This window comes from Marmota flaviventris, chromosome 8 (genome assembly GCF_047511675.1).
Source record: "Marmota flaviventris isolate mMarFla1 chromosome 8, mMarFla1.hap1, whole genome shotgun sequence".
Taxonomy (NCBI): domain Eukaryota; kingdom Metazoa; phylum Chordata; class Mammalia; order Rodentia; family Sciuridae; genus Marmota; species Marmota flaviventris.
In genome coordinates, this window is record NC_092505.1 from 51967667 (window position 1) to 51982750 (window position 15084).

The 15084-nt window shown below is 33.4% G+C and overlaps 1 protein-coding gene across 8 annotated transcripts in view; it reads left to right on the forward strand.

Annotated features, from left to right (window-relative positions):
- The window catches only part of Dlg1 (discs large MAGUK scaffold protein 1), a 267031-nt gene that overhangs the window by 200068 nt on the left and 51879 nt on the right, over window positions 1-15084 (forward strand). For all 8 annotated transcript variants that reach the window (XM_071615213.1, XM_027935952.2, XM_027935953.2 and 5 more), the window contains one exon: window positions 3887-3989. In XM_071615213.1, coding sequence (XP_071471314.1) covers window positions 3887-3989 — 103 coding nt within the window. The remainder of the gene's footprint in view (window positions 1-3886; window positions 3990-15084) is intronic.

The following is a 15084-nucleotide window of genomic DNA, read 5'->3' on the forward strand; positions in this document are numbered from 1 at the left end:
CTTCTGAAATTGATGAAGTAAACAGACAAAAAGACTTTACCTCACATCATGTACAGAATTTAATTTGAAATTGATTGTAGATCATAGAACTAAAGTTATACGAGAAGGTGTACAAAAAAAAATTGTTAATGAACTTGGATTAAGGAAATTTCTTAAATAGGATCAAAAGGACAGAGTCAGTTCAGTGAAAAAGGGAAAATCTTTTTAGCTAATAGTTCTGAAACAACTGGCTATCTAGTAAAAACATGAACCTGAAACAGTCTTACTCCAGACTTAAAACTTAACTCTAGATAGATTGTAGATCTACATGGAAAACCTAGAGCCATAAACTTTCAGGAAAAAAACATAAGAGAATATCATTGCAACTCTGGGTTAGGCAGCAACTCCATAGACAAGTAGCATAAAACACTAATCATTAAAAAAAAAAAAAAAAGATACCATTTAGAATCCAAACAGGCAAGCCACACCGTGGTAAAAAATATAATTAGTATATATATCTGATGAAAGACTTTTATCCAGACTATATAAATATCTCCTACACATCAACAATAAAACAATTAGGAACCCAGTTTTAAAATGTGCAAAAGATTTGAACAGATATTTCCCATAAGAAGATACATAAATTATCAATGAGCATGTAATACCTTTTCACATGCTCATTGATATTAGGCATCAGGGAACTTAAAATCCCAATGAATAAAGGGGTTTTGAAGGAATTGGGTAGGAGTGAAACAATTTTTCTGTGGTGGCAGGTATATGACATAAACATTTGTCCAAACTAAAAAATGCTGATGCCTAAATAAAAAAATAGATTGGGCGGTGAGGGGTCTACTGGGGATTGAACCGAGCTACATCTCCAGCCTTTTTTTTAATTTTTATTTTGAGACAGGGTCTTACTAAATTGTTGAGGGTCTCACTAAGTTGCTGAGGCTGGCCTCAAACTTAGAATTCTCCTGCCTAGCCTCCTGAGTTGCTGAAATAACAGGTATGTTCCACCACCCAGCTAAAAAAATAAATGTTTTTAAAGCCATTTGAAATACCATATCCCACCAAATTATATGGCTAAAAAAAAAAATTAAAAAGCAACCTTTATTGGAGAGAATGTGGAGCCAACTCTCATTCATTACTGGTAGGTATGTAAAGTAATATGCAATTATAAGAAGCTTTGGGGGACTGTCATAACTTGACCATCTTGTAGTTCCTAGAATAACATTTACAAGGCTGTCTATAATTTGACCTGATTCTAAGCTCCTCATAAAAAGCTTTTTATCCCAGGATAATTGTCAATACAAGAACAGGAATAATATGACTTCCTGAAGTATCTAATAATAGTTCTTGTAAACAGTAGGCTTATCAAAAAGCTTAAAAGAAAAAGCTGGAAAATAAATTCTCCACAGGGCCTTTGAAAACCTTCAACATATCCTTGGGATCTAGTTCAGGGCTGTCTCTCATCTCTGGTTGAATCTTGGGCTCTGTGCAAGCAGAAAGTAAAGATCAAGGCATGTTTCAACTGCCTGTCTGAATGTTGAAAGCCTACAAGCATATAGAACCATTTGCAAAGAGTGGGGACTTTTTAATTCCAGGCAATTAATGAAATCTTTCCAATCATTAAGTAACCAGTAAGCTTACCTGGCAGAAAATTCAGTGGCCCCACACAACAAAGAATATGACCTTTGTGGAATTCCGAAAGTCACTAAACAAACAGCTATAACAAACAATAGCAGTAAGCCCCAGATAAAGTTGTGGGTCTCACATCCAGAGTTGCCAGATTTTATATTAATGTCCAGTTATCAACAAAAAATTATGAGAAATCCAAAAAAGTAATTACCCATACACAGGAGAAAAAAGCAAGTGATATAAATTATCCTTAGGGAAATCCACATGTTGAATTTCCTAGGCGAATGCATTAAATCAAGTATTTTAAATATGTCAGTATTTAATATCTCCATCCCTTTTTTATTTTTTTGAGACAGGATCTTGCTAAGTTGCCTAGGGCCTCACTAAATTGTTGTGGCTGTCCTTGAGCTTGTGAACCTCTTGTCTTGGCCACCTAAGTCACTGGGATTAGAGGTGTTCACCACCATGCCTGGTTAAAAGATGCCAATTATAACCCACAGCAACCACTAAGAAATGACTCAGATATGTGTAATGAAAGAAATTACAGGAGAATTTAAATAGTACACTAGAAAATTTCTGTTGAACACAAAAGAAGTAGTAATGGTAAACAAATAGCAAAATTTTAAAATCAAAAAATAGTAATGGAAAACAAATAGCAAAATTAATTATATGAGTCTAACAATAATTTGATTAAATGTAAATGGATTAACTGCTCCATTTAAAGGCAAAGTCTGATAAGGTAGATTACAAAACAGAATTCAATTTTTATGCTGTTTCTAAGAAAGACTTGTTTGTTTGTTTGTTTGTTTGTTTGTTTATTAGTTATGTACCTTTATTTATTTTTATGTGGTGCTAAGGATCAAACCCAGTGCCTCACACACGAGATGAGCACCTTACCACTGAGCTACAACTCCAGCCCAAGAAAGACATTTTAAATTCAAAGACACAAAAAAGTTGTAAATAGTTAGAAAATACATACTATACTATAAGAGTAACCAAACATTAAAAGTTTTAATCTTTTCTACAATAATTTATGAAAGTTTATCTTCCTTTAAATTTCCTTCCTAATTTGTTCTCCTGGGAATTAAGAGAATTTTCTTTATGCACGAAGTATTTTGTATGTAACCATCTTCAGCTAGAGATATTTTCTGATAACCACATTATATTGCATTTATTTAGGTTGGGGTTTTCAGATCTTTATTTTTATTCACTAGTGGTGTGTTTTAATTTAGTTGCATAATAATGTCCTTATAGATAATATAAAGAAAGCATCAGATTTTTATATAGTTAAAATGTTCCTTATGTAAAAATTTTATGATCCTAAGAATTTCTGGGCTTATCAAATTTTTGAAAAGTGGTATGTGATCTCTAACAGATTTTAAGTTAGATCTTGAAACAGATTTTCATATGAAAATGACATGATGGTTCTTCCTGTTCAGAAATTTTCAGTGAAGGTCTAAGCACTGCAGAATTCTATTCATTGCTGGTTCTTCATTTTTAAAAATTAAATATTTACGTTTAATACATTCAATTATAATGTTTCTGTGAATGTCTCTTAAGTTGTTCTGAGTGGAAAAACAGTTTTAAGATAGTGTGCCTTGAAGTATTGGCAAGCTTTCAGAATAAAAATTGCTTCTTATTCTGGAGTAGGATTGGTCACCTTAGTAATTGTGTCACCCAAGGAAGTCCCTTTACTCAAAAAAAAAAAAAAAAAAATCTCCTGATTTAGTTAACATTTACTTTGTTGAAATCAGTCTTTGAAATATGAACTATTTTAGTACTCTTTAAAAAGTCATTATTTTTCTATTAAACCAAAAGAATAAAAGGCTTTAGTTTGTGAGAGGAAGAAACAATTGGAACTAAGTTGAGCTTTCTGGGTTGAAAATGTAGTAGAAAGTGAACAGATGTTATAAGCAAAAACAAATTTTCTTTCCGTTGCTGGAGCTACTTACTAGTGAAAAGAAATGTGCAAAATAATGCTTGTTAATTTCTCAGGTAGTCAAATTGAGGTGTATTTGTCAATCAATAGAGTCAACCTTCTAGACAGTTTCAGGGGTGGAAGATGTTTTTGTTTTACTCAATTGACAGTAAGCAAATACTTTTAGTGTATAAAATTGTTTTGAATGACAGTATTTTTTGTTTTATTGTAAAATATATTTTAATAGTAAAATTATTGTAACTAATCTGTGCCTACCCAAACAGCAAGCCATTGTAATTTCTAATCAAAGTGATTATTTTCTCTCAAATTAAGATTTGGTTTGATTTACAGGTAAACAGTGTTGATCTCAGAGCTGCCAGTCATGAGCAGGCAGCAGCCGCATTGAAAAATGCTGGCCAAGCTGTAACAATTGTTGCACAATATCGACCTGAAGGTAATAAAATTCTTACTATGATTACTGTTCTTTTCAGTTTTTAAAATTCTTCCTCTTGATAATGTTTAATATCCAAATTAAACTTTCTTTTTCATATTTTGTTCTGATTTGTTAATCTGTTGTTATTTGTTTAGTACAAATCTAATCCATTTTCAAGATCAAAAGTGTTTTTTTAATAAGATATAGGAACTTTTATCTACAGTCTCTTTGGAGCATATTACCATTATCTGGATTAATTTTTAAGTGTTTCTTTTTAAAAATCTAACCTCTAACCAAATGCATACCTTTTAAAATCTTTTACCAGATTAATAAAAACCATAAGTAAAACAAGTAATATTGCCCCAAAAAGCCACACAAATTTTTTCTTTTAAATCAGATGGTATTTATTAATGTCAGGTTTTAAGTTATGTTTCTAATAATTCTTATTGCTTTTTAAAACGAAAAGAAAAGTGCAAGTTTGAGATATAATGTGTTTCTAGATAGTAAAATCTCATTGACATGACTACTAATTCCTGGGGGAAGAAAGAGGTAATGGAAACTTTGAGGTAACATCATATTAAACATATATAAGACTACAGTGTGCATCAATATAATCATTTTTCCAGTAAATCCTCAGTGGAATTTAAAAAGCTCAAACACCCAAAAGAATACAGAGTGTACTTCTTGATGTTCATAAACAACACGATAAAGGAAAACATGATATGATGAAGGGGCTAAATGAAATACTGTTTATAATTTAGAAATTAAAGAAACCTTGCACAATTTAGGAATTAAATGAAACATTTTATAATTAGCAAAGTTACATTTATTTTTCTTTTCTTACAATAGAATTTATTTTTGTAATACACCCCCACTTTTTTAAGCTGATGAAAGTAGCATATTGGGCATTGCTTGGCATTCCATAATATGCAGTAGGTTCTCTCAGTCTAGTAAATGTCAACCTTTTAGGTTCAGTAGTTGAAAAGGATAAATTCCAAACAAATTCACTGTGAGCCAAAACAGTAGGAACTAACATAGAAAGTCAGAATGCCAATTCATTGATTTTTGTGAAAAACAAATCTCCCAGTGTGGCTATACATGCTTTTATCTTCTGGCCAACACAGTCCCACCCAATAAGTACATTATGTAAGAGCCTAAATACAATCCCTGGATGTTTGATTTTATAGACAGCCTCTCCATGTACGTTTAGAAAGATATGACTTTTTACCGGGCACAGTAGCTTGGAAGCCTGAGGCAAGAGGATCGCAAGTTCAATACCAGCCTCAGCAGAAAAGCCCTAAGCAACTCATCAAGACCTTCTCTCTAAATAAAATATAAAAAAGGGCTGTGGATGTGGCTCAGTGGTTAAGTGCCTGCCCCTAGGTTCAATCTCCAGTACTTAACTAAAAAGTTATATCTTTTTTCTTTCTTTCTTTTTTTTAATGATAAAGTGTTAGTCATTATCTGCTTCCTGACCTCCCTAGAAAACACATAAAAGCAACAAGGAGGATAAAACATACACAAATACTTTTGTCCACACAGTTATACCTCATGTTAAGCAAAACTGCAAAGACATGTTATTACCTGGACAACAAAATATAGGCAAGGCTGCTTAAACAAAGCTTACTGGCTTCAGAATCCAGGAGGGAAAGAGTAAAAACGAGTTGTCCTGGGCTGGGATTGTAGTGCAATGGTAGAGCACTTGCCTAGCATGTGTAGGGTACTTGGTTTTGATTCTCAGCATCGCATATAAATAAATAAAATAAAGGTCCATTGACAACTAAAAAAATTTTTTTAAAAACATGAATTGTCAGTAATGCTCTATATAGTAAAACTTAGAATATGATACAAAAGTGTACTTCCTAAAGGCAAGGGATTCATTTTTGAGGTGTAACAACATGATTCCTTCTATTTTATAACAAGCCTCATGAGAATGTGGGAAGTAGACTAAAATAGAAACCATTCATGATATGGTTTTGTTTAGATAACTAGAGGACCCATATTTGGATAAAGCAGTCTTTGTTAAAGCTTGTGACAATCTTTGTTAAAGCTTGTGAAAATTACCTGTGCTTCTGTTTCCCCTCTACCCCAAGCTTTCTGCAAATAGCTGATCGAGCACAATACAATTTATTCATAATAGATAATTGTAAAGTAACTAGCCTGGCATTCATAAAAAATATTAATAAGAAGGTATAGAAAATTACACATATATACTCATATACAGATACAATAAAATATTGACACAGATGAATTTTTTAACCTTAATGTCATTAGCAATTTATGGATTTACTTTGAAAGAAGACTACACAGTAGAAATATAAGAATCCCAGGAAAAAATGACTCAGTAACCAAAAGAAACTCACTTTGAGCTAGCAGTACCCAGGAAAGAAGAAAGCAAAGCAGTTAGTGAAATTGGAACACAAAGACAGAGATACTGCAAAAACTCAGTTGGGGATCTTGAGGATACAATATGAAGAGTAAATAAAATGAAAAGAAAAATGAGGAGACTCTAAAAAGATTAGAAAGAAAATATTGGCAATGGAAGACAATTATATCTATGCAATGTGTATGTGTATACACACACAAACACACACACACACACACACACACGTATGTAAATTAGACTTCCAGAAGAATATTTTTAAAAGGAAGAGAAGATTTGAAATTATAACTCAGTGCAGTCAAGAAAGCTTTTCTGAAATAAAAAGAAGTGAATCTTTATTGAAAGGGAACAGCATAACCTATGGAAACCCAGAATGGCCAAAATTTTGACATTCTAGTTATATGTTTATCAAGAAAGTATCTTTGACACCCAAGCAAAAATACCAAGTTACTTATAAGGGGATAAAAAATTGGTTAATAGAAAGAATGACTGTTCCAATGCCTGATAAGTTAGTGGCTCTTAATTAGACTTAATGTACCCTCTATGTACTAAATATACTTGCCTCTGACAGATGGCAAGGACCCTTTTCCCCAGATAGTTATAGGTTCAGGAATTTCCCTCTTGGATTATCCTTACTGTGCTTGTGCTGTTTTTTGTTTGTTTGTTTATTTGTTTTTGTTCTTTTTTGTGATTTCTATACTTCTTTGAATCTTTCAGGTCAATACTCTTTTTTAATTGTATTTGGTACTATTCTAATCTTGATAAAGAGCAATTTTTATACCGATGATAATTTTCATACTCTTGATATTGCAAATGAGTATCTAGTTGATTATTCTTATATGTGTATGTTCTTTCTAAACATCTCCTAAACACCACCAAACATATCAGTCCTATTTGATTTCTTCAGCATTTCTTCCTGGTGTTTCAAATTTAAAACTAAGCCTGAAACTTAATTCTTCTTCTCAGTAAATGGCATCTCCATTCACACTTAAGTCAGAAACCTAGGAGTCATCCTTGGCTTCTTTCCGTTTTACAACATCGTGATGACAGCCATTAGCCTAGCCAAAGCCTGAATTGCTCTAATAGTCCTTAACAGGCCTCCGCACCCTTTCTTTCTTTTCTCCAATCCATTTTTTGTTCATCAGCCAAATGATGTTTTTTAATACAATGATTGAGTTATATCGTTCCCCATGTAAAACATTTCCCATTGTACTCTGAATAAAATCCAAACCCTTTAGTAGGGATGTAAGGCCTTTTGTGATTGTGCACAGCACAACACATATGGCTTCACTGCATGACCTCCACCCTCTCTTTTCCTCCTTAAGCTCTAACCATACAGTCCTCCTTTGAAATCCTCGTCTAAACCCAGTTATTCCCTAATTCTCTGCTTACTGTGTTCTTTCTCATTCTACTCTTTTTTCGTATTCTTGAGATGACTGGCTCCCTCTCAGAGCACTGTAATATTTTTCTTTTTATGATGTTTAGCAGAGTTTGTGTCTGTTTATGTTCCTATTTGCTTATTGTTTATTTCAATTTTACCTAAATAAATGTATTCCATTGCCTAATAGCCCCAAAGTAAGTATCAGCAGAGCATGGAATGTGAGAACTGCCTTAGAAATTCCAAAGGAGGAAGATCTTATTGCTTAGCATGATAAAAGATGACAGAATAGGATTGGTGCTATTGAGCAATGGACACCTGAACAATGGATAGGATTTAGATGAGCTTCGAGAAAAAATAATATCCTAGGTCAAGAATAATAAAAGAACAAAGGGAGAACAATTAAAATTTAAAAATATGCTTTGGGTATTTTGAAAACTGGCCTGTCTTCCTTGTACCTTACTTCTGCTTATTAGGCAGTGACATTATAGGTTCACATTTTGTTTTAATATTAGTTACATATTTTTGACAGACGCATTTTTGTTCTATGGCACTTTTTTTAAAAAACACACTCTATATCATCAAAGTAACTTCTGTGAGGGCCAAGGATATAAAGTGAAGACTCACAGTTTCTTTCTCAGTGAATTGGCCATTTTAAGAAGTAAAAAAAGGAGTTACCTGATACTTCAATAATTGTTGTCTTACAGTTAGTATCTTTATTAAAAATGAATCCCTTAGAATTCACTGCTTCATTAATAATCTGACATACATAAAAATACATACAAACGGAAAAATGAGGTAAACTTTTGTTAGGGTTAATTTTTTATCTTTCTGGATCTGTGGCTTGCCTTTTAATCTTACATAAAGTACTATTACAGGTTTTTATGTCTGAATTCTTTGAACTTTCATGTCTTAGATTCTAAATAGGAGAAAAAAATAATCTCTATAAGACATTTAAAGGGATCTTATATCCCAATTCTTTATAATTTTGTTAACTCCAAAAACTTAAACATGGGAATTGGAAGTACCATAATAGTTTTAATCCATCAGAAATTATAAGTTTTAACACTTCCTAGTCAGTAGTTCAAGAATCTTCTGTGAATTGATGATAGAATATAATAATAAAAATTGTGTGCCATGCATGATACTAACCTTGTTAAATTTATTTGCTCTTTGTTCCCCTGCTAATCCTATGAAGACACTGTTACCCCATTTTACATTGTAGTTGAGTAAACTCAGATACAGAGAGGCTAAGCAGTTTACTAGTTACACAACTGTTAAATGGTTAAGATTTCCTCTGTGCTGGGATTGTGACTCATCAGTAGAGTACTCCACCTATCAGTGTAAGGCACTGGGTTTGTTCCTCGGCACTATATAAAAATAAATAAGTAAAAGAGGTATTGTGACCACCTACAACTAAAAAAAAAAAATAAATAAATTTTAAAAAGGTTTCTTCTAGCTCTTTGTAAGGGAAAACTTTTCCTTTACACTAAGGTTCAGGAAAGGGGCAGTGGGGGGAGGGGTTAATTAATAAGTATATAGAGCCAGCAAAAGAAATAGCCAATGGTAGATATAATTAAAGCTTATATACCTAACTTAATAGGGCAAGGAGGAGCTTCTGTAAGAAAATCAAATAGGTTTCTTTAGGATAGACAAATGGGTTTTTAGGAGAACAAAATGAAAGATGAGAAAGTTTTTAATAACATTTTTGTCTGTACAGATATGAGTGTCTTTTCATTTACTTCAGGACCATCAAACTCCTTAGGGAATTTATGCTGACCTCATTTTCCAGAAATTACTATACTTAAATAAGGGAAGCTCCAGCAACACTATTTTTCTGCATCCATCAAATCTCAAATGTCTGAAGCTTAGATAATCTTTTATGTCAGATGAGGTACTGGGTGAGTCCCCACACCCTGAATCATTGTTCCTCAGGAGTACTATGCCAACTTTTAAATCTTACATCTCAATTTTTGATTCAGGAAATACTAGTTCTACTGCATTGATATTTTAAAGGAAAGAGATAAAGAGGAAAAAAATAAACTTTCTCTTTCCCATTAGTTATGTCCTTCTTTTGTGAGACATTTCTCATAAGGGGAGATGTTTGAGATTGATATTATAATCTCTAGTTTTCAAGTGACTAAAGTGAAGTCTAGGAAAGGTGAGAGGTTTGGCCATAATGAGTTTCAAAGCTTTAATTTAATTTAAAGTGGAGTTACAGAAGTGGAATTTCAGCCCCCCAGTCTCCTCATTTCATTTCCATTATTATTTCTGGTACCAGCTAGAGAGAGAAGGAGTAGAAACTGTTTGGGGAAGTTGCAATGGAGGAGTGTCGCTTCTTTGCAAACATTTGTCATTTCATGTAGTGATTTTCAGTAGCGTATTCATAATTAATTTTATTTTACTTTCCTATGTTCCCAGTTTCTTTCCTATATCATTATGTTACCAGGCAATGGGTTCTTCTGTAGAGATACAGATAGTATAAGCATAAAGGAAATATTTAGCAAAACAAAATCACACTGTAGAGAACATGGAGTGGCTCTCCTAAGAGAGGAGGTAGCCTGGGGTTTTGCTTGTGGCAGATACTGTTGCTTGGTCTGGAAACCCCCCTCTTCATTAATGGAGCATTAATGAAGAGGGGGGTTTCATTAATGGAGCATTAATGCCATGCATTAATGAGCCTGTGCCAATTTTACCATGTTGGAAATTTTCCCATCAGTACCTATATGAAACCCATTGTGGGGGGATGCTGTCAAAACTACAGTGTAAATGATATTACAGTGAGCCATGGGTCACTCAAAGGACAATTCCTCAGTGCTCAGCATATGCTTCAAAATTAGAAAGTCCCTTAAGCTGGATATATTCAGTTCTTATTAGTTTTAAGAAGCTCGTAGTCTGACTATGAAGGAGGTGGTTTATGGACAAGGTTCTCCATCACCCAAGTGGAATGAACCCCTATTTTCCCTTCTCTCATCCCCTTGTTCATGTCTGTCTACCTACTCTAACAGTCTTATCTTTCATTCTAACTTAACTTTTTACTCAAAAATTTCCCAGTTTTCTTCTTTAGAACAATCAGTATCTGTTCCCTGAAAGTTACTGCTTTCAAGTTTTAAGTTCTGTGTTTAATATCTTTCATTATAAAGTATAAATGAATTTTTATTTTCATATTAGGATTGCATATTTAGAAGAGATTCCCCCCATGCCTACCTTTAATTTAGGGGTGAGAATAAAAGTTAGAAATTGAAAAGGAGAATGGGGGGGGGGATGGCTATTAAACATCTCTCCCTAGATAAGCATGCACATATTTAATTACATTCAGCATTTCAGAAACTCCCTAACATGTTTCATGACAAATTTGGTTTAGTACCAGAAATTCTGAAATGCTATGTGGCAAAATCTCCTATATGACATTATAGTTCTTTCCCAATGGTAGTCTTGCTGAGATGAGTTTTGATGTGATTTCTAGGAGAGGGGTGCAAATAAATTAACTGAAAAGGGAGACAAAATTCTTCTCCCAGAATAAAATATGAAAATACATACACAGGTAGGTAAATGGAAATTGATAAGACTGATTGAAACAAAAGGAAAAGGTAGGGCTCTTAATTAAGTAAATGAAATAGGAAGTTTAAAGAAAAAGTAACATTCTGGAGAGTTTTGAAGTGTATTTTGAACATAAACACAAATGTTCTGAGGAATTGTTAATAGTAAATAAGGAATTAAATACAAAAATCTGAATAAACAGAATAAATTACAAATTTCAGGAATTATCAGGAATTGATTAGTTCTCCAGTATCTTAAATTTTTAGAATCTGAGACTTTATTTTAAATGCTTCATAATAACTTAGTTATTTCTTAGGAAAGACTTTTTTTCCTGTCTCAATATAAAAAGTAATATACTCTTTTTATAGAAAGTTTTACATTTTCTGAAATCTAAAAATTACCTAGATATCCACTGATCAGATCAACTGATAATGCTACTTATGTGAAATATAAGAAATGCCTTATTAAATATTGAAGAGCTTTTAAGGCAGTAAGGAATTACAAACCAAAAGCAAATTGAAACTGGGAACACAGAGCTAAGAAGCACCGAAGTTACTTTACTCCCAGACACTGTAGCGGACTAGCTTATGAGACCCAGCTGTTAGATTTTCAGAAATTTTACAAGCTTACTGTTAAACATATGATTTATTTAAAATAAAATTATTTAAATGTACAAATAAGTTATATTTTAAATATTAAAAACAAAAGTAATAAATATTGAAAACTCAGCACTTCCAAATTGTTTTCTGGGATCTAATTAAAATAATAGAAACATAAAGCAAATGTGACTAATAGAAAATGCAAATGAAATCACAGATTTAAAGCTGAATTGCCCAGAACTCCTCTGCCCTACCCCACACTCCCAAACAAAATGAGGCAACAAAACCAAAGTTTATTAACAAATTTACAACAAAGGTAGATGAGAAAAGTATCCTCATGGATCCCAATATACAAGCAGATATGTACAAGCTATTAGCTAGAACCACCTATGATATGAGCTTCTGTATAGGAGAAACAACAGGAGAAGCCCCCAAATCAACCAGTACTTACTAGAGATGCAGTAGAATAATTTGAGAACATCAGTGAGGATTTTTGCACAGTCTACATTTTGAATACAGTGCATCTGCAAATAGATATGAAGGGGCTGGAGCAATCTGGGTCCCATAGCACAATTAACCAGCTATAGCTCCCTATGTGTGTGTGTATGCATATATGTTTCTCCAGAGTTCTGCCCACTGACAGGGGCCTGGGTTCAGTGCCAACCCAATAGCAATGAAGATACCTAACATCCAGACCTTGCCTTCTAAATATTATTCCCCACTAAAATTACCAAGACTTTTTGGACAAATGGCTGGTTTCAGGGCTCAGGCATAGTTTATTTTGTAATATCTTATGCCAAAAAGCAAGGAAGTACTCAAATAATGAGCCATCAAAAGGACTCAAAATTGGGGCTGGGGTTGTGGCTCAAGTGGTAGAGTGCTTGCCTAGCATGGGTGAGGCACTGGGTTCGATTCTCAGCACCACAAAAAAATAAAAAATGAAGATATTCTAAAAACAAAGACAAAAAATAAAACCTCAGAACTTCCACTGTCCAAATCAGGAACAATTTCAGCATCAAATTGGACTTAAATAAATTAGGAATCATGAGTTCTTATCAATGTGAATTAATTAATTGAAAGTTTGATGAGACCAAAGAAATGTATATGTTTCCGGAATGTATTTACAAAAAGAAAAATTATTTTCTAGTAGAAAAAGTTGGCAAACATAACCTTCATCAAGTAATCACATACAATATAAGTGATCAAAGTTAGTAATGGGACAAATCAGAATTATTTACCACCTGATAGGGTGCATTGGGGAAGAATATAACATCTCTTCTGTTATATTTCTGCCAAAATTGTATAACCACAATGTAATCATTTAGAAACATCAGAAAAACCCCAATTGAGAGAGATCCTGTTAAAATAATTGACCTGTAATCCTCATCAATATCAAGATCACAAAGTCAGGGAAAACTTGACACTATTCCAACTGAAAGACTTAAAAGATACAGCAACTAAAAGCAATACATGAATTTGAACTAGAGCCTTCTAATATAAAGGACATTATTGGTGAAACTTTATTGGGTTGTTAATGTTACTTTCCCAATTGTGATGTTTTTGTAGAAGTATTCAGGATGATGAAACATCAGAGAAACAAGTTACTCTCAAATGGTTCAGGAAAATGAAGTTTGTGATTGCTTCAATCTCTAAAAAATATATTAATTTAAAAAGTTGGAAATTGCAGATATGAAATTTGGCAGATTATTCAGTATGTACATAATAGAAGTACAATAAAAAAATAATAGTACAGGACAACACAACCTATAAACAGAACTTTTTTAATTAAAAATTTCAATACCTATCAGAAGCACATTTCATGTATTCAAGATGATAACCAGTATTGAGAAATACTACAAAAATATTTAAAGAAAAAAAAACTGTGGAATTCTGTCTTTACTCCTTAGGAAAAACTCCCTTAAGCCCCTTTGGTAGTACCAAAGAATTTGAACCTGGGGCCTTGCACAAGCTAGGCAAATGCTCTACTACTGTTACATTCTCCCCACCCCCACACCGCCAATAAAGCCCTTTTAAAAGGAAGAAAAGTATTGTCAGCAGTATTTCATCAGAAGGCAATTATAGGACATAATGAAGAAACATGAAGAGTCAAACACAGTCAAACGTACTTTCACCTATAAAGGCTGTATTCAAACACATCAACAAAAAATTGGGATGATATTGTTTGTATAAACACTTGCTGAGGAAAGAAACAACCGTCAACATTCAAAACGATGAGAAGAGATACTGTTGTGAGGAATGGTGTTGGCATTAAGATGGATATAAGGAAGAGAGTATGGAACATGAAAAGGCTTTAATTGCTGACAATTTGAATAAAATACAGTTATCAGAAAAATGGGAGAGTTTGAAGATGATATGAAAATGGAATAAGCTTTCTGGTAGTTTTAATGTTTTTAACTAGATATAAGAGAATAATATTTCATATCAGATCTGGCTTATAGTAGGTGACCAAAGACAAACAAGTAAAGGTATAGTTAGCTTAGTGGTTGAGCCCTTTCCCAGCATGATGACGGCCCTGGGTTTGATAGCTTGATATCAGCACCACAAAAAGAAAAAGGACAAATCTACTACTATTTTTTTCATTCTTTCTCATTGTCTTATCTCTCCTGCTTCTTTCTAACAAATCAACCAACCATACAGTGAGACTGTATTCCTATTACTACTATTTCATGACAAACTTCCCTTGAAACTTAATGGATCAAAACAACCATCCTAAGAATTCTGTATATTTAGAATTTAGGCCGAGTGCAGTGGCTCACACCTGTAATCTTAGTGTCTTGGGAACCTGAGGCAGGAGGATTGCAAATTCAAAGGCAGCCTCAGCAACTTAGTAAGGTCCAGAGCAACTCAGAAAGACCCTGTCTCTAAATAAAATATAAAAAGGGCCAGGGATGTGGCTCAGTTGTTAAGCACCCCTGGGTTCAATCTGTGGTACAAAAAAATATATAGTTTAGGCAGGACTGGAAGGTTTTTCTATTCCTTGCATAATCAGCTGAGCTCATTTCATGGAATATAAAATTCAAAGAGTGGATGAGCTGCTTTAGCTGCTTTGGAGGATCCAGGGTGACCTCACTCCCATTATCTTGTGCCTTAGTTATACCTGGCTAGAAGTTTGGACTCAGAGAACCATCATCTGATCTGCAGTATGGTTATTATAGAGTAGTAGGGCCTGTTACATAGTGTCTGGCTTCCCTCAGC